At 40.8% G+C, this 19,842-nt stretch overlaps 1 protein-coding gene across 2 annotated transcripts; it reads right to left on the bottom strand.

The window, feature by feature from the left end:
- Positions 1 to 1,571: 1,571 nt before the first annotated feature.
- Positions 1,572 to 19,554, bottom strand: LOC140495718 (terminal nucleotidyltransferase 5C-like). 2 transcript variants are annotated; one of them, XM_072594746.1, is made up of 2 exons: positions 19,044 to 19,554; positions 1,572 to 8,387 (listed from the first exon to the last, which is right to left on the bottom strand). In XM_072594746.1, exon 2 carries the CDS (start codon positions 8,382 to 8,384, stop codon positions 7,176 to 7,178), a length of 1,209 nt encoding a protein of 402 aa, XP_072450847.1. In that variant the 5' UTR covers positions 8,385 to 8,387; positions 19,044 to 19,554; the 3' UTR covers positions 1,572 to 7,175. The 2 variants fall into 2 exon arrangements, with proteins under 2 accessions (XP_072450847.1, XP_072450848.1); XM_072594747.1 differs by having other exon boundaries at positions 1,572 to 8,384.
- Positions 19,555 to 19,842: the final 288 nt, after the last annotated feature.

The raw sequence follows: 19,842 nt of genomic DNA, 5'->3' as shown, positions 1-19,842 counted from the left end.
TTACCCAGAACCAAATCCAGTATGGCCTCACCTCTTGTTGGCTTATCTACATATTGTGTCAGGAAACTCTCCTGCACACATTGCACAAACACTGACCCATCTAACGAACTTGAGCTATAGCTTTCCCAATCAATATCAGGAAAGTTAAAGTCTCCCATAACAATCACCCTATTACTGTCACTCTTCTCCTGAATCATCTTCACAATCCTTTCTTCAACGATTCTAGGATTATTAGGAGGCCTGTAAAAGACTCCTAACAGGGTGACCTCACCTCTCCTATTCCTAACCTCAACCCAAACTACCTCAGATGGCAAATCTTCGTCCATCTTCCTTTCCACCGCTGTAATACTATCTTTGACAAGCAAAGCCACAGCCCCCCCTCTTTTACCCCCACCTCTGACCCTACTAAAACATTTAAACCCTGGAACCTGCAACAGCCAATCCTGTCCCTGATCTAGCCATGTCTCTGTAATAGCCACAACATCGAAGTCCCAGGTACCAACCCACGCTGCAAGTTCACCTACCTTATTTCGTATACTTCTGGCATTAAAGTATACACACTTCAAGCCACTCTTCTGTTTACAGGCACCCTCCTTTAAGATTGATGCCATATTCCTAACCTCCCTACACTCCAGGTCCTGCACCCTAAAGCTACAGTCTGGGTTCCCATGCCCCTGCAGAGTTAGTTTAAACCCCCCCCAAGAGCACTAGCAAACCTCCCCCCAAGGATACTGGTGCCCCTCAGGTTCAGGTGCAGACCATCCTGTTTATAGAGGTCCCACCTTCCCCAGAAAGAACCCCAGTTATCCAAGTACCGAAATCCCGCCCTCCTGCACCATCCCTGTAGCCACGTATTTAACTCTTCTCTCTCCCTATTCCTCGACTCTCTATCACGTGGCACGGGTAACAAACCAGAGACAACAACTCTGTTCGTTCTAACTCTGAGCTTCCAACCTAGCTCCCTAAAAGCCTGTCTAACATCCTCAGCACTCCTCCTACCTATGTCATTGGTGCCAATATGGACCACGACTTCAGGCTGCTCCCCCTCCCCCTTAAGGACCCGGAAAACACGATCAGAGACATCACGTACCCTTGCACCTGGGAGGCAACATACCAAACGTTCTCCTCTTGTTCCTTGAATGTTACCATTTTCACAGAATTTCATGGTTCAACACAATTGTTTACAACCACAGTAGGAGTCATCACAAAGCAGTGTGACATCATGGTCCCTTGAATTGGCCTAACAAGTTTTTTTTTCCCCCATCTTACCCTTGGGATAGAATATTTAGCTATGATAAATTCACCTAACAAGCAGGTCAGTTGAGCTCTTTTAAAAGTGGCACAGTGAGGATCGACAAGGAGACTGTCTACGAAGAATGAAATTTCAGGGGTAGGGCAAAGACTGAAAGGACACTTTCAACAGAGTAACTTGAAACAATGTCCTTTAGAGCCAGCATAAAATAACTTGTAGAAAGAGATAGGCTTTTTTGTAATATTTAATCATGTTCCAGAGCAAGAAAGTCAGAAGAATTGCAAACATTTATTTGAAACCTCAGTTAAAATTTCCACTCTTTATTGAACACTGTAAACAAGTACACAATCACCAAAAACAGAACAAAACAGATTTGTACAGTGAGTCTAGACATAAAACAATAAAAATGCAGAAGGCAACAGCAACAAGCAGCACTGAACAATCTTCCATTCACATTTCACATCATGAGTCTTTGAAGTTCGCTTTTCATTAATGAAAGAAAATATTTAATTATCTCCAAGGTACACAAAAGCTTTAGGTGGAACTTCTTGTTTATTTGTTTTCATTTCAAAGCTTCTCATTAGGCCTGTTTTATACAAGGATCTCTGTACCACGGTTATATTTAATCAAACAATGGTTGCTGAAAGTGACTGGTGCACCAATAATTTCAATTGATACTCGAGAATTGTGTGGGTTCACCATGATTTCTTACAACTCTGATCCAGTTTTACAGTGAATGGAAAAGAACTGCACGAGCCTGGATTATTTATTCCTCCCTCAATTAAGATCTCCTTTGAACAATTCTATGTCTCTCAAGCTGCCTCTCAATATGCCAGTAACTGCATCTTAGGAATATATAAAATCACTGGGATAACGTACTTGACAATTTTAAAATACTCTGTTGTACTTGTAGAAAAATATTGGCAACTCAGTATCGCAGCTGGTGATATAATTGTACTCAATTCACAGTTTGCAGAATCATTCTCTTTTGCAAAGCAGATACACTTGGTGTGATCAGCTTCCATTACACAGTAATCAGTAGGTTTCAAGTTAACCAACACAAATCAAGGTATACACTAGTTTTGACATTCTGATTGGATTATGATAAACTGAGGGAAACAGCATCCTACAACATCTTCAGAAAACATAAATGGGACTGTTAAAAGAAAGAGATCTTGACCAGATAGAATGACGCTGCTCAATTTGTATCCATATTCACGGAGTTTAAGGGTTAAATGTAGTCTGTCAAAACTACTTTAGGCAAAATATAGAGCTTTATATTTGTATTTGACTATATACATATGTATTTTGTGATTTGTACAATATAGGAACACCAAGAACAAGAAGTCTTTGAAATTACACTTCTGTAAATATTAGTGCATGAGTGCTTAAAACATTTGAATGAAATTCTTTGAGTGTACTATTTCAAATGATGAGTGTGCCCATGTGCTAATATTTATGAGTATAATTTCAAGGTTTATATGCTGAAATACACTAAAAATAATCTGTAGAAAATATAGTTTTCCTGCTGTATCACCCAGCATAGTGCATTCAATCTTTTGTTTGCATTGAAAGAAAGCTTGTATTTCTATAGGGCCTTTCGCAACCTCAGAACATCCAAAAGCACATTGAAATGTAGTCACTGCAGTGATGAAGAAAAAGGGCAGCTATGGCAAGATCTAACAAACAGCATTGAGATAATGATGTGATATCGGGTAATAAATATTGACCAGGTCACTGGAGACAATTCCCTTATTTTGCTTCATGCAATATTACAGGATTTTTTACACTCACTTGAGAGAGTGGAGAAGCCCAGGATTTAACATTTAAATTGCAAGATGTTTAATTCTGACAGTATAGCACTCCATCAGTAATGGTCTGAATTAGTAGCCTAGATGTTGAGGGCAAGTTTCCGGTATGGGATTTAAATCGTCGAGCTCAGAGGTGAGAGTACTGGTACTGAACAAATGCTGATACTATGTCATTTAATTGTGATCATTTTTGCTTATTTCATAGTAACATCATATGGTTCAATGGTTTTGAGCTAATTGTTATATGCATTTTCAGCTTTGAATTTTTTTTTCATTTATGTCTTGAGCTACAATTGGCTGTAAAAACATCTCCCCCTTGTCCTGAGATAACAGAACATTTTGTGCCAGGAATTTTGATATTTTATTTTATGAAGCTTCTACAGTTCATGTTTTCATTGATTCCTGGATTGTGTTCAACAGGTTATTTTCTGTTTCAGTGGCATAAGGTTTGCTAAATTTGCCATGATGCAGAACAACGCCCTAACATAAGAATTTTTAAAAAAATAAATATTTCACATTTTTGTTTGGAAAGGCCTGGGTTTAAAAAAAAAGACTGCAATGAAATATTATTCAGCCAAAGTGGTCTTGAAGATTTTGAAAATCTGCAGTCTCAAATTTCTTGTAATACACATTTTCATATAGGAACAGCCAGAACCCAGACCAGCCAGGATTTTATTGTGCTCGGTATGGACTTTAAATTCCAATTGAACATAAAGATTTTGCTACATCAAGAAAGTATGTAACTAGGATTCCCAAGAAAATCCTGCCCTTCATCCCTAAAAGAAATCCTTCAGTCAAGCCCACAGCTGGTTAGAGAACAATTCTTTGAGGGTCCGAATCCTTTGCTAGCTCAAGGTAATCAATCCAGAAGGAAGATTCTTTAATTAGAATGGTTTTGGAGGGAGTCAATGGAGGGGGAATTAGTTTTCTCTTTGGCCCTCAGTCCAACTCTGCTCCATTTTTTTAACACTGGGATAGACATGGGCTTCAATGGTTACCACTGATCTACGAAAGCAAACCTGCAAAAAAAATGAGGTGATCTGTAAGAGCAAGATTTGTACACTTGATTAAAGTTGAACAAAGCTAAGTCCCTAGAAATTTCCAAGCTCCCACGCCATGTAAAAGTAACAAAAGGTATATCACTTTTTTTGTAGTAAGTAGACTAACCACATTGCTACCAAATTGCACTTTCACTGGATTTTCCTGTTATAAAGACAGGGTTCATTGGTAACATACATTGACAATGTACTTCTCAATTTCTCATGTTGAGTTTAACAGTGGGAACTAAAATTTCTAGATGTCTTGTCATCATTGAATTGTTTGCTTTGTACATTATTCAACTCCAGATGCAACATTTGAATCTTGACAGATGTTGCTGTAATGTTTCACTTGCAAGAACAGTACTTTTTTATTTCTTCTGTAAGTGACTCCAATAAATTGTGAATCCTCACAGAAGGTGCTTTGCTGTCACAAAGATAGATATTCTATGGAATACGTCCTTTAACATTCTTCTTGAATGACTCCCAGAATAACAAAAAGGCTCTGCTGTACTTGTTAAAAATCTTTTTCCTACTTCAGTTGAGTTGGATTGAATAGAATGCATATGTCTTTAATAAAGTTAATACTTTTCCTTTGCCAAGAACCAGATTACTTATTTTTTCTGGTATCTTTCGTTAAGGAATTCTTTAAAACAAAAGATTGAAAAGTCTCCAGGTTGGGAGAGATGGTAATGTCACGATAATGACATTAGCCTAGTGATCCAGAAGTTCAGGCTTATGGTCTGGAGGAAATAGTTAAAAATCCCACCATGGTAGCAGCTGGAATTTAAATTCAAGTTATAAAATCTAGAACTGGAAGTTAGCCTCAGGAATGGTGATTGTGAAACTATCATTGCTTGTTGTAAAATTCCATCTGGTCCACCAATATCCCATAGGAATGGAAATCTGCCATCCTTATCTGGTCTGGCCTACATGTGATTCCAGATCAACATGGTTGACTCTCAACTGCCATCTGAGATGGCCCAACAATTCTTTCAGTTCAAGGGCAATTAGAGATGGGTGACAGATGTTGGCCTTGACAGACACACCCACATCCCAAGAAGGAAAGATTGAAGGAAAGTAAAACATCAAAGGAACACAATCGTGGACAAAGACCATCAGCCCAACCAAAAGGTGAGCAGAAATCTTCTGTTCCACAAATTAGTTACATTCCAGATATAAAAGCAAATGGTATGCTTGAAAACAGAAAGACCGATGAGGAAAGAACAGGGGCATTGGAGGAATTAGTGGGTTTTTCAAAGAGCTGTCATGTGCACAATGGGACAAATGGCATGATTTCATATGTAATTCTAAGTTGAGTGGGTCAGCACGGTGGCACAGTGGTTAGCCCTACTGGCTCACAGCACCAGGGACCCAGGTTCAATTCTCACCTCGGGCAACTGTCTGTGTGGAGTTTGCACATTCTCCCCGTGTCTGCGTAGGTTTCCTCTGGGTGTTCTGATTTCCTCTCAGTCCAAAGATGTGCAAGTTAGGTGAATTGGCCATGGCAAATTGCCGTAGTGATAGGTGAATTAGTCAGGGGTAAATGTAGGGGAATGGGTCTGCGTGGGTTGTTCTTCGGAGGGTCGGTGTGGACCGGTTGGGCTGAAGGGCCTGTTTCCCCACTGTAGGGAATCTAATCTAATTCATTTTCTCAATTCTGTTGTCTTCTCTATTAAATTACATTTTCTGGATTGTTGTCGTCTTTTTTTACATAGAGATAATTACAGCAATTAAGGGAGTCTTATCCACAGTTTTGTTAATAAACTGAACTGTTTTTAACTTTTTAGCTGAAGAAAGCCCTATTAAATGCGTTATTGATTGATGTTTCTCAAACATTAATATCCTATTCTGACTTCCCCCAACATTGATATTCTCCTAACAGAGGTGCTAAACAATTTGGGGAAAAATAAATGTTGCTCAAGAGAAAAATGACTGATTGATATTAAAATTAGATTTATAACATTTAATAAGATCATTATGCTATTAAAATGCCATTTACATGATCACACTGCAATATTAGCTGTTTGTATTTGGAGTGATGTATATTTTTGACACTTTGAATTTCCAGGTATGTGTAAGTGAATGACCCTATATTTGACTTTTCTCGCATTCAGTTTTATTGGCACTGTGTGGAACAGAGTGGTGGTGTACGTGTCAGTTCTTGGGAAAAAAAAAATCAATTAACTTCTCTTGCAGTTGGCTGCTCAAATTCAATTACCTGAAGTTGAAGAATTAGTTTCTGAAGGCTGGAACAGAAATCTCAAGGACCCCATGTCTGTAAATGATACAGGGGACACCCAGCCATAAAAACATGAAGTCACCTTAGAAATTATGTTGCTGGCAATGACACAATTGGCTTAATGGTTCGTTCATGCCATAAAGATGCTAGGGTGTAATATGAGCTGCTACTTAAATTAAATGCAATATCTCCAATCCCAAACCAAATGATAACTAAATGGGACATCTTGAAAGAATTATTAGATGCTTTAATGATCTATCTATATAGCTTAGGCACTTGTGTGATGCAATATTTACAAACAATCTTTGGTCAATAAAGTTTTCCTATGTCACAAGATTATTTCACATTGAAGAAATGTTTTCTACACGTACTTGACTCTCATGTAACCAAAACAATTCAAGTACAAAGTGGTTATTTTCAATGCAATCATTGTTTCTGATCTTTGAATAGTTTTCCCATCTAGTCCTAACTACAATCACCAAAGCAGGGGTATGCAGGACTATCAATCCCATTAGCTAACTTCACCTACTAATATGTCTTTCTAAATGGTATTGGTTCAACATTTACCTTTAGAAAATATCCCTATATTATACTCCATGCATCTGTGCTTAGTCAGTTGATCAACCATTCTTCACTGATTAAGCACATATCATTGTAAGTGGCACCTACTGTTTGGTCATCTATTTGCAGGTCAGTTTCAACATTGGTTGCCCAACAATTGGCATATCTCTCATTGGCAACCAGCAGTTTACAATCGTCCTCTTACTTCAGATATCTGGGGACCTGAAAACTTGGGTCTTGTTCAAAGTCAAGCATTTGCATTCACTGTAACACTAAACCAAACCAGTCTGCATATTAATGTGCAGTGGATAGGGCTGATACACAAGGTGCGGCTGTCCGTGCGAAATGTAGTAATTGCTAAAACTTCGGTCACTGACATAAGGGGCAGGTTGATAGTAGCAGGTGACATTGGCAGCATTTGGAATGATATTCTGTTCCCCTAGTACTCTCAGAGCCAACAGAGTGATCATGTTCAACGTCTGCCTTCTCTCATGTCCCATCAAACAGACTGTGCTTTCATTCACAACTTGGCGCAGTATCATCAGGTAATCATACTTGCTTTTCTCTTCACCAATGAAATGATTTCGTAGGTAGGATTCAATCTTCCTTTGCTGCTCAGATACATCTGGGAAGTCAATAAAAAACCTCGAACACATGTAGCGTTCTAAGCCTTTGATTTCTGTATCAGATGCTGGTTTAAATTCTCGAACTAAGAGATTGCTGTATTTAAGCAAGCCACCACCTCGAATCTCTTCGGGGTTTCTTGTGGCAATCAGTTTGTATCGCAGGTGATCCATTGCCTCCTCAAAATTTCCATACATACTCTCTGCTATGACAGTTGGATGGGACTCCTCTGACATTACATTCTCTCGACAACAGAAAAGAGGTAACAACGAGTCCAGAATTATTTGGAAAGAGTCCACACTAAATTCAAACTGCCGCCGTAATGAATTAACAAACTTTAACTCAACATTTTTTCCACTGTTATTTGACAAGGAGATGAGACTCCACCGATCATAATCATTGGAAACTTTAACCATTTTCTGAACATAGGCTTCTTTCAAAGTAAGCCCTGTGATCTTTTCCTTATTGACACCCTGTGGTAGAAAGTCCAGAAGACAATCCAATACCACTCCCTTTACCACCTGGAACTCTTCCTCTCCAGGCAACTCTACTCTAAAGATAATGTCAAGGTCTTTGTAGCTTGTTCCATTTTGCTTTGCAAGAATGTGACTTGCTGTTGAGCCATTGAGACGAATATCATGGACCATAATCCCATTCTCTTCCAGCCGATCCTTCACAATATGAATGATGTCTTTTGGCTTTATTTCCAGTGTAGGGAAGTTGCCTCTTCCGTGAATAGGTATCATTTCTGTTAAGACTTGATCCAAACTCTGAACCTGCTCCCAGTTAAGATTGCTGAATCTGCAGTCCAGACTCTCATCCATGACGCAGTTTGGCAGATCAACACTCTCATCCATCTGCTGAAACATGAAAGTAACAAAACTGCAGTGAAAAGTGATTAGTTAAACAATGGTCACATTTCACATGACATTTTGGCCATTCTAACTGTATTCTGGATGAGCACACAAATATGAAGCTGTGTATTTTAGTCTATCCATTTTAATAATTGTCAAGTAACCATACCTACAGTCAGAAACTCATAAGCTGAAGTTAAACCTATTACATCTGTTCATGACTTTCAATAATAATTTTCATCCTATGTTTAAATGATTGCAAGAATCATTAAGCATGTTGAACTATATCAGCACAGTCACCTCTCCTTCATTTGATTGGATTTATACCTGAAAATCTTTGTGATCCCAAACATGACACTCATTTACACAACAGTAAACATGATTTTAATTTTACATTGACAATAGAGTAAAATATCCAAAAAGAAAGAAAGAAATCACTGATCTATTAGTTTTAAACCTTCACTGTGTGGATAAAATCCTGAAAATCTGAATTTCTGAGAGCCCTACCCTGAGTACTGGAAAACAGCAATCTAATTGAAATCAGTCTTACCATTACAGGAAATGGGCTTTATTAACACAGCGATTGCCAAGACAAACAGTAATGAAGTAACAAAAACAAAACTCTGATGCAGACAGCTTTTTATATCCAGAGAAGCTAGTTTGATTTTTTTTTGCAGATAAATTAAGAACTTTCTCTTTACTGTGAACACTCTACACCATACAATAGATTGGAAATCACTGCTGAATGATATTATTGAACAAATATTTAAGCTGTAAGTATTGAATTAGTCTATTTGGTCTATTCAAATTATTATCAGAAAATGGTAGCACTTTCTCCTTTGAATCAGGGACACTGTAGCACAAACTCTCGGCTAACATTTCCAAATGAGGTGTTGAACAGAGGCCCTATTTGTCCTCTTAAGAGATGTATGAGCCTGAATATTCTCTTTGATAGCCAAGCCAATATTTTCCCCTCAACCAGCTTCACTAAATAAAATTATCTGGCCATGATATTATTGTTCTTTGTGTGAGCTTGCTGTGCACAAATTGATTACCACATTTCCCCAAAATGCACCGAAGGCTACATTTCAAAACTACTTTTACTTAATCATGGGATGTTGGGGGCTAAACTAGCATTTATTACCCATCCCAAGTTGCCCTAGATGAAGTCAAACTGAGCTGCTTTCTCGAGTTGCAGCACTCCTTGACAGGAAAGTGCTTTAGGATACCCTGAACTGATAAAGAAATACAAGTTTATTGAAGAAATACAAGTGTATTCTTTTTTCTTTGAAGAGTTGAAAGGATATAGGGAGCAGATAGGAAAGTAGAGTTGAAGCAGAGATGAGATCAGTCACGATAGCAACAAATAATGGAGGAGATTTAAAGGTTAAATTGCATACACCTGCTCCTAGTTTTTATGTTATTATTTTTTCTTCTGTAATTATCTTTGCCCACCCTATACCTTGATCATTTCAACCACTTTTCCTTCCCAGGCCATTCCAATCATGAAAGTTTCTAAAGGTTTTGCTCAACCAACGTTTATGAATGTGAATTCCGCATTCTTTTATTTCAATGTTTAAATAAGGTTTGTTCTCCTGCTTTCTATCCTCAATCGCCTTTTGATCTTGATTCAATGATACTTCATTCTTTAGCTCTCAACTGTTGCAATAAAAAGAATTTAAAACAATGCTCTCACTAACTTGCCAGAGAGAGAAATTTGAACTGACTACTTTCTCAGCTTAGCAGCAATTTCCACCTTAAAACATGGCCTTAAAGCAAATATTGTGATAACATTATTGACAAATGTTAATACAGCACTGCTGGCTAAGGAGAAACATGAACAGTCACAGTAGCTAGATGCAAAAAGGCTAGAGTGCAACTCATTCGCCTTTCATCAACTTGTTGATAGAACATTAATGGAGTCATTGACAAAGCATAGCAATCGATCTCCACCACCTCCATGAGGAATGCTCCATCGGTTTACCACTCACTGACTGGAATAATGATTTCCAAGATTTGTTTTTAATTGTCACCCTCTGACCACTTGCCCCAATCTTAACACTCTTTTCAAAATTGATTTTCCTTAATAAAAATCGTTCCGCTGAACTTTATTGCAAAAATCGCCAAATGGCTACTTTCAAGATTTGCGTATTCTGAAATCATGGACCAAGCTGTCAATTGATCCTATTTTTTAAAATGATGTTTCATAGGGTGTCATCAATAAAGTCAGCATTTGTTTCCTATGCCTAATTGACCTGAGTCATTGCTGCAGTTCAGCTGTGATAGGTCATAGTGCGAGAGCAAAAGGACAGAGCGACTGGCGGGAATGACAGGGAGCCCACAATACAAAACCTGCTTTCTGCATTTTGAAATGTTACTTGAAAAACATTTAAAATAAATTGTCTCATAGAAATCCAATTGGCACAAAGACCAGGTGCCTGATCTAGGTGAATTGAAAACTTATCATCCGGTCAGAAAATACTTTCTCATTTTGAGCACCAGATGTCAGCATTCATATTTCCAACTTGAACACAGTAAAGTTAGACCTAGAGTAAATCTTTCTTTATTGGTCCCAATGATGCACATCAACCAAACGTCAGAAAAGTGCCACCTTTCTTCCTGTCTCTCATCTTTCAATTCCTGCACACCATTCATTCTGAATAAGATGACAGATTCTTTGCTGCAGATCCTTGTTCACTGAAAGGTCGGTTGGGTTAAAATCATTTAGATCAGATGTCAACAGCTGAGTTAACTTTCCTCCATAAGCTTCAGAGAAATAAATCATGTTATTCAAAAAATCCAAATACGTGCTCATTTCTTTCTTTGTAAAAGGTCACAATGTTTATCCCAGGTTGATCTGATTTTCAACATTCTCTAAACAAATGGCCCATTCTCAGCTCTGAATAGAATAATACCCATAGCCTAAAAATAACCCCGGTTGTGCACTATATGATGACTGGAAATATCAACTTACTGTTATATTTTCATGGACTAAATTTGTGTTCTGATTTATTTCCCTGATTAATGCAATCTTTATTCTCAAATCCCTGTGTGTCCTCTATGTTTCATACAATGGCATTATTATACACCATTGTTCAGCTGCTTGAAAAGCTAAGGTTTGAGCCTCAGTGGGAGGACAGCAGACATTTAATATGAAAAGGCCCTGCCAAACTGTAACTGTCGAGAACACCTGATGTAAAGGGTAAACATGTTCCCAGGACATTTAGCCACAACAGTTCCCATTCACTCACAGAGGCATAGAGATTATTTGGGGTTATTGAGAGGAGACACAGAGAGGTAGTTAGTCCACAGCCACGTGATGAAGGTAGATGGGTTACCATCAGAGGTAGGAAAGGGAACTGGCAAAATCTCCTGTGGTGGTTCCCCTCAACAACAAGTATAACGTTTTGGATATTGTTGGGGAGGCCAACTTATCAGGGGTAAGCAATGGGACACAGGTTTCTGGTGCAGAGTCTGTCCCTGTTGCTCAGAGAGGAAGGGGAAAGAGGAACAGAGCTTTAGTGATTGGGTACTCCATAGTTAGGGGGACAGATAGGAGGTTTTGTGGGAACGAGAGACTGATGATTGGTGTGTTGCCTCCCGGGTGCCAGGGTTCATGATGTCTCTGATCATGTTTTCGGGATCCTGAGTGGGGGGGACAATTTGCTAATGCTCTTCAGGGGTGTGGGGGGGGGTGGGGTTTAAACTAATGCAGAAGGGGGATGGGAACCTGAATTGTAGTTCCAGTGTACAGGAGGTTCAGGGTAGTGAGGTCAGGGATAGGTTTACAAGGTCGCGAGAGGGCACTGGCTACCAGAATGTTGGTTTGAAATGTATGTGCGTCAATGCCAAGAGCATCCAAAATAAGGTAGGTGAATGTACAGCGTGGGTTGGTACCTGGGATTTTGATGTTGTGGCCATTTCAGAAATGTGGCTAGAGGAGGGACAGGAATGGTTGTTGTAGATTCCAGGATTTAGATGTTGCAGCAAGAACAGAGAAGATGATAAAAGAGGGAGGGGTGTGGCATTGTTAATCAAGGGTAGTATTACAGCAGCTGAGATAATGTTTGAGGACTCATCCACTGAGGTAGTTTGGGCTGAGGTTAGATACAGGAAAGGAGAGGTTGGGAGTTTTCTATAGGCCTCCTAATTGTTCCAGGGATGTAGAGGAAAGGATGGCAAAGATGATTCTCGATAGGATCGAGAGTAACAGGGTAGTTGTTATGGGGGTCTTTAACTTCCCCAATATTGACTGGGAATGTTATATTTCAAGTATTTTAGATGGATCAGTTTTTGTTCAATGTGTGCAGGAGGGTTTTCTGACAGTATGTAGATAGGCCAACAATGGGCGATGCCGTATTGGATTTGGTACTGGGTAATGTACCTGGCCAGGTGTTAGATTTGGAGGGAGGTGAGCACTTTGGTGATAGTGACCATAATTCAGTTATGTTTACAAAGCAATGGGCAGGGATAGGTATATACCGCAGGGAAAGAGGTATAACTGGGGAGAGGTATAACTGGGGAAAGGCATTTATGATGTGAATAGGCAAGAGTTAGGATGCGTAGGACGGGGAAGGAAACTGTAGGGGATGGACACACTTCAAATGTGCAGCTTATTCAAGGAACAGCTACTGCGGGTCTTTGGTAAGTATATACTTATCAGGTAGGGGGGTACTTGTTGAGAGAGGGAGCCATGGTTTATTAAAGAAATTGAAGCTCATGTCAAGAGGAAGAAGAAAGATAATGTGAGGATGAGGCGTGAAGGCTCAATTAGGGGCTTGAGAGTTATAAGTTAGCCAGAAAAGATCTAAAGAGAGGGCTAAGAAGAGCCAGGAGAGGACATGAGAAGTTGTTGGTGGGAAAACCCTAAGGCCTTCTGTAGATATATCAGGAATAAAAGAATTACTAGGGGAAGCTTAGGGCCAATCAAAGATAGTAGTGGAAAGTTGTGTGTGGCATCTGAGGACATACGGGAAGCACTTAATGAATACTTTTCATCAGTATTCACATTGGAAAAGGGCAATGTTAGTGAGAATGTGGGCATAGAGGCTACAAGATTAGATGGGTTGAGATTGACAAAGAGGGGGTTTTAGCAATTTTGGAAGATCTGAAAATAGATAAGACCCCTGGACCGGATGGGATTCAGCCTCAGATTTTCTGGGATTCCAGTGAGGAGATTGCGGAGCTTTTGGCTTTGATCTTTATGTCATCACTATTGACAGGAGTAGTGCCAGAAGATGGGAAGATAGCAAAGTTTGTTCCCTTGTTTGAGAAGGGGAGTTGGAAGGTGCATAAATCCCTGAAAGTTGCCATCCAGGTTGATAGGATTGTTAAGAAGGTATATGGTGTGTTGGCAAGTATTGGTAGGGGATTGAGTTTCAGAGCCACAAGGTCATGCTTCTGCTGTAGAGACGCTGGTAAGGCCATACCTGGAGTATTGCATGCAGTTCTGGTCAACACATTATAGGAGGGATGTGGAAGCTTTGGAAAGGATTCAGAGGAGATTTACTAGGATGTTGCCTGGTATGTAAGGAAGGACTTATGAGAAAAGGCCGAGGGTACTGAGGCTGTTTACATTTGAGAGATGAAGGTTGAGAGGTGACTTAATTGAGATGTATCAGATAATCAGAGGGTTAGATAGGGTTTGATAGCCTTTTTCTTCGGATAGTGAAGGCTAACACAAGGGGACATAGCTTTAAATTGAGGAGTGATAGATTTAGGACAGACATCAGGGTAGTTTCTTTACTCAGAGTATAGTAGGGGCATGAAACGGCCTGCCTGCAACAGTATTAGACTTGCTAACGTTAAAGGCATTTAAATGGGCATTGGACATACATGTGGATAATAATGGAATGGTGTAGGTTAGATGGACATCAGATTAATTTCACAGATTGGTGCAACATTGAGGGCTGAAGAGCCTGTACTGCGTTGTAACATTCTATGTTCAAGGTGTACAGCAGAAAAATAGACCCTTTGGTCCAACTCATCTGCACAGACCAGATATCCTAACCTGTTCTAGTCCCATTTGCAAGCAATTGGCCCATATCCCTCTAAACCATTCCTATCCAGATGCCTTTTAAATATTGTAATTGTCCCAGCCTCCACCACTTCCTCTGACAGTTCATTCCATATATACACTACTCTCTCTGTGAAAAAGTTGCCTCTTAGGACCCTTTTACATTATATCTTCCTTCTCTTACCCAAAACCTATGCCCTCTAATTCTCTACTATGTCACCCTAGGGAAAATACCCGGTCTATTTATCCTATCCATGCCCTTCATGATTTTATAAACCTCTATAAGGTCACCCCTCAGCCTCCAATGCTCCAGGGAAAACAGCTTCAGCCTGTTCAGTCTCTCCCTATAGCTCAAATCCTCCAACCCTGGCAACATCCTTCCAAATATTTTCTGAACCCTTTCAAGTTTCACATCATCCTTCTGGTAGGAGGGAGACCAGAATTGCACACAATGTTCCAAAAGTGGCCTAACCGATGTCCTATATAGCCACAACATGACCTCCTAATCCCTATACTCAATACTCTGACCAATACAGGAAAGCATACTAAATGCTTTCTTCACCATCCCATCTCCCTGTGACTCCACTTTCAAGGAACTATGAACCTGCACTCCAAGGTCTCTTTGTTCAGCACAACTCCCCAGGACCTTACAGCATGGAAACAGACCCTTCAGTCTAACTCATCCATGCCAACCAAGTTTCCCAAACTAAACTCATCCCACCTGCCTGCATTTGGCCCACACTCCTGTAAACCTTTGTATTCAGTATAGGAATTGGTTCATATAGTATTCAGTTGCCCCTCAGTATCATTTTAAATATTTCTCCCCTCACTTTATAAATATGCCATTAGTTTTGAACTCCCCCAACTTAGGGAAAGGACCTTTGCTATTCACCGTATCATTGCCCCTCATGATTCAATAAACCTCAACAAGGTCACCCCTCAACCTCCTAGTGAAATAAGTCCCAGCCTCAAACACTCCAGTTCCAGAAACATCCTGGTACTTTTTTTTCTGGATCCTCTCCAATTTAATAATATCCGTCCTATAGCAATACATGCAATTCCTAGCTCAATGGTCTAAGCAATTAAAGCAAGCATGCTAACTGTCTTCTTAACTTCATACCCACCGGTGATACAACTTTCAAAGAACTCTGTACCTGTCTCTCTGTCCGAAAACACTCCTCAGGTACATTCTAGTTATTGGTAATTATTTGTGCACAGAAGGGGTTGTCACTTGAAATACCAGTGTTTATATTGCTGCTATTGGGCAATAAAACATCGGAGCACAAGCAGGGCCATTCAGCCAATTGCATCTGCTCTGCCATTCAAGGCTGATCTGAGCCTTCTCAACTCCACTTATCTGCCTTTTCACCTTGATTCCATTACTGATTAAAAATCTATTTTTCTCAGGTTTGAAAATACTTAACGAGCCAGCCTCAGCAAACTCTGAGAATTCCACAAATTACTTCCTCTTGAGAGAAGAAAGTCGACCTTATCTCTGTGTTAAATGTGCAGCCTCTTATTCTGAGATTATGCCCTTTGGACCTAAACTCTCCTACACAGGGAAACAACCTTTCTGCATGGCACCATTTGATGAATTAATGTACAACAGCCAATCTTATAAGATCACAAATTAAAACACCTGTTGAAACTTTAGATACAATTTAATGCATCAGTATTTATAATCTTAATAATACAAAATATTTTGGAAGAACAATTGCTACTTATCTTTTTTCTAAGGAAACAAATTGCAATCTTGATGCCTTAATGTTGCAATTTAAAGAAGTTACCAGAAAGAAATGAGAGGCATGTAACTGCTAGTATTCTTTAGGCTGCGCACATTATATCTGAATCTGCAGAAGATTTGATCGATATGGTCACACTGCCTGTATCTACCCGCTGCTCTTATTTTAAGGCAATAACAAAGAAAGATGAAAAGCAAAGATCAATGCTATAAATACCAGACCATCATAACCTATGATATGGTAAAAAAGCTTTTTAAAAATCTTTTAAAATTATTTGACATAATTTCTACTTACCAGTCAAAACCAAAGGTCAGTGTGGATGGTGGACTTTGCTGCGACTGACAATTGGTGGTGAATAAAATATGTTCTGGTTGTGATCAGATTGGTAAACCTTGCCATGCATAGATTTCACACTTGATGGTCTTAGAATGTGAAATATTTTAGACTTGTCTTTCATTTATGAGCACAGCTTTAAAATTGTATGCTCCCATTCTCCAAAAAAGGTCTGTGATAAATCTTCATTTAAAACCATTGCATTCTGTTCTTATTATGAGTAAGATTAATTAATTAAATTCTCTTGTAATATAATGAGACAGCAGTGCTCATTTAAAGCTATTTTACTGCAAAACCAAACATGCTTCTTTTCTAAATAATCCATGACCTACAAGAAGAATAACTGAACTTCTTTTATTGACGGTTTTCTATATTTACCACAATTTAGTCATTTAACTCCTTCTGCTTACTGCCATGTCACTCAGCACATGCACTGTATCTCCTTTCAGAAATAGCCTGGTGACGTGGAAATACAGGGTAGACAAGCAGGAGGCTGGGAGAACACTGCAAGCAGCAGGAGGTGGAGACGTCGACTACAAACTCAGTCCTGAGAAAGTGTTTTTCCCGAAATGTCAACTTCTCCACCTCTGGATGCTGTCTGGCTTGCTGTGTTCTTCCAGCCTCCTGCTTGTACACCTTGGATTCCAGCATCTGCAGGGGTTTCTTTTTGTCTCTAACTAACTTGGAAATATCGGGAATTATTATTCAGTCATTGAAGAGGCCTATGTATCTAATTTGCCTTTTAGTGAGAAGTATCCAATCAGTCTAAATCCAGAGTTAATGAGCAATAGTTAAAATGTTAAGAGGTTTGAAAGGGCAGACATAGACAAACCACTTCTTCTGGTGAGGGTACTAATCTTCAAATTGGATTTTAAAATAGGGCAAAATCTGGAATCTTGTTTTGACACGAAGATTGATGGCATTCTTCCCGCCTGTGGTCTCTCTCCCCTTTCCCCCTCCAGGGATTAAAGGATGTTATAGTTGAAACTTTCTCGACTGATTGATTTTTATTTTTGTTTTGTTTGAGAATAGTCTGGAAGAAGATGGAGCAAATGGAAAAGAGGTGCAGATCAGCCAAGATGCAGTTGAATGAAGGTTTAGACTGAATGACAAATGAAGTTAAAAATCCACGCACGAAAAACCTCCCTGTGTTGACATAGAGTGTTCCACTCCGTGACGCACGAACAGACTTGACCTGTGGGTCAAGTTCATCAATTATGTATGGCCGTGGTTGATAATGATAGCACAACGGGCTGAATGATGTGGCTCATTCAGCAATCTCGCCTTAAATTAACAGGATTAGGATAGCTGCACTAAGCGGTCACTAACTTCGACCGTACCCAGTGCTGTGGGGAGGAACAAATTGTGACAATTCCCAAGACTTGTTTGTTTGTGCTTGGGACGAGTGAGGATGGGTGGGCACTCCCGTGCGGCTCTCAGAGAGAGAGAGAGGCAGGCGAGACAGCGAGCTGACTGAAGCGGGTAAGGCAGTGTGAAGTCATGACCCCCACTCTCCCTGTGCAAACCGAGTGGGCGCCTCCACCGACGGTAGTATCGGATTTCCCGGAATCTCTCTCCGTTGCAGTTCTCTCCGATAGTGCCAAATCTCCACCTTCGGAATAGCTACCGCTTGCCCGCAGCTTGATCGGATCTCAGCGTATGGAGGTCTCGCAATGGTGGAAAGAGTTAGTGGCTGGACTGAGCAGCAGGAGAACAATAACATCAGCTTGCAGTCCCAGAGCTCCAGGGGCTGGCCACATTGCGAACTGTGATCCAAGCTCTCACACACTTGCGCTGGGGGCTCGGGGGGGGGGGGGGGGGAGGAGGTGGACTGGCTTCACCCATAGCAATCATTTACAACCGATCCCCTGTACAAACAGCCGCAAACAGATCTCCCCACACAACTTAAAAGGTGTTACACATAAGAAATACTATGTAATACACAGTTGTTCCCTCACATCTCTTGACAGGGAAACTGCTCTGGGCGACTGTCCAATGCGGTGTTGGGATACGGGGAATGGCTTGTCCCACAGGTGGACAGGGAAAGGAACGCGATAGACTGGCATCTCTACCCAGTGATAGGTGGGCACTCGGTGCAATTGTTTCTCATAGCAGTCCCGCACTTTAAACCGTGCATTGGAGCGATACGATCAACTAATGTGACCAGCCGGGGTGCTGTTACCTTTACATTGCTGATATTAATAGGGTATGGCGCCCTATCCTAAACATAGTTGTCCCCTCACGTTGAGTGCCGGAACACAATACACTGGACAGGTGATGCAGAAAGACACAGAGTTGAAGCCAGGCTTGTCAGGACGTCCCAGTTTAAACTTGTTAAATTCGCCATGTAGCTATTATTGCAGACACAGTGGAGAGTTGTGCCGGACTGAGGTGGAATCTCCTCTGCTCCGCGCCCTGAAGTTTCACTGGGGGGGGCAAGAAGAGGTTATATCACGAAAGGCAACAGGCATTGATGCCGGATTGGTTTATCCAAGGTTTCTGAGACATTGAAATAAGAGGCGTTCTTACAGCGGAGCGACCAGACTGCACGCCACAAGTACACATACTCACCAAGACTGAAGTTTGCGATTCCTGCTGGGGGCACAGGCTCAGGGACAAGGCGACTGTTGGCAGATAGAAAGTGGATTCTGCGGCTGGGCACTGGCTTCCTGTGTGTAGCCGTCGGCTCCTGATCACGGGCTCACTCGGTGGGTGACCCAGATTCGGAGAGTGCACTGGAACTGGATTCGGGTCAGGGACACTCGCTTCCCTGTCTGAACTTGCGGGATTTAGACCGGGATCCGGGACGGCAGGAGGTTCTTAGATCCGGATCTGGGGCGATGTGCACCGAAGGGAGGGAGCGACGGCAGCAGGGAGCTGTCCACAGGCTGGTGGTACTGAAAGGAAGCTCAGTGTCAGTGTGTTTTCTAGCCCCGTCCTTGCAGCGTAAAGCTGTTGTCCTGGAGATGCTGTCGTCAGACATTTAAGGTGGTCCGGGACAAGAAAAAAGAACAAATCAACGACACTTCGAGTGACACCGAAGAAAGAAAGGCACGTCCACAAGCTGACAGCCACTTGACTCGCGTCGGAAGTCTTTCTGATTGGGTTCAAAATGAATCAACAGGGTTACACTGGGAAGCCGAGCACTGCGTTGGCGACTCTCTTTTTAGACCAACCTGCGTCACGATCTTTCTAAATTTGACAACGTCGACATTGAGAAACGCTGCAAACTGCTCCGGCCCAATAAACACCACGAAGTGACCCTGGCTACAGACACTGCAAACTGCCCCAGACCCCACGAACAGTGCAAACTGCCCCCTGACCCCATAAACACTGCAAACTGCCCCCAGACCCCATAAAGACTGCAAAA

This window comes from Chiloscyllium punctatum, chromosome 25 (genome assembly GCF_047496795.1).
Source record: "Chiloscyllium punctatum isolate Juve2018m chromosome 25, sChiPun1.3, whole genome shotgun sequence".
Taxonomy (NCBI): Eukaryota; Metazoa; Chordata; class Chondrichthyes; order Orectolobiformes; family Hemiscylliidae; genus Chiloscyllium; species Chiloscyllium punctatum.
Note: the sequence above shows the minus strand (reverse complement) of the source record. Positions and strands in the feature narration are given on the sequence as shown.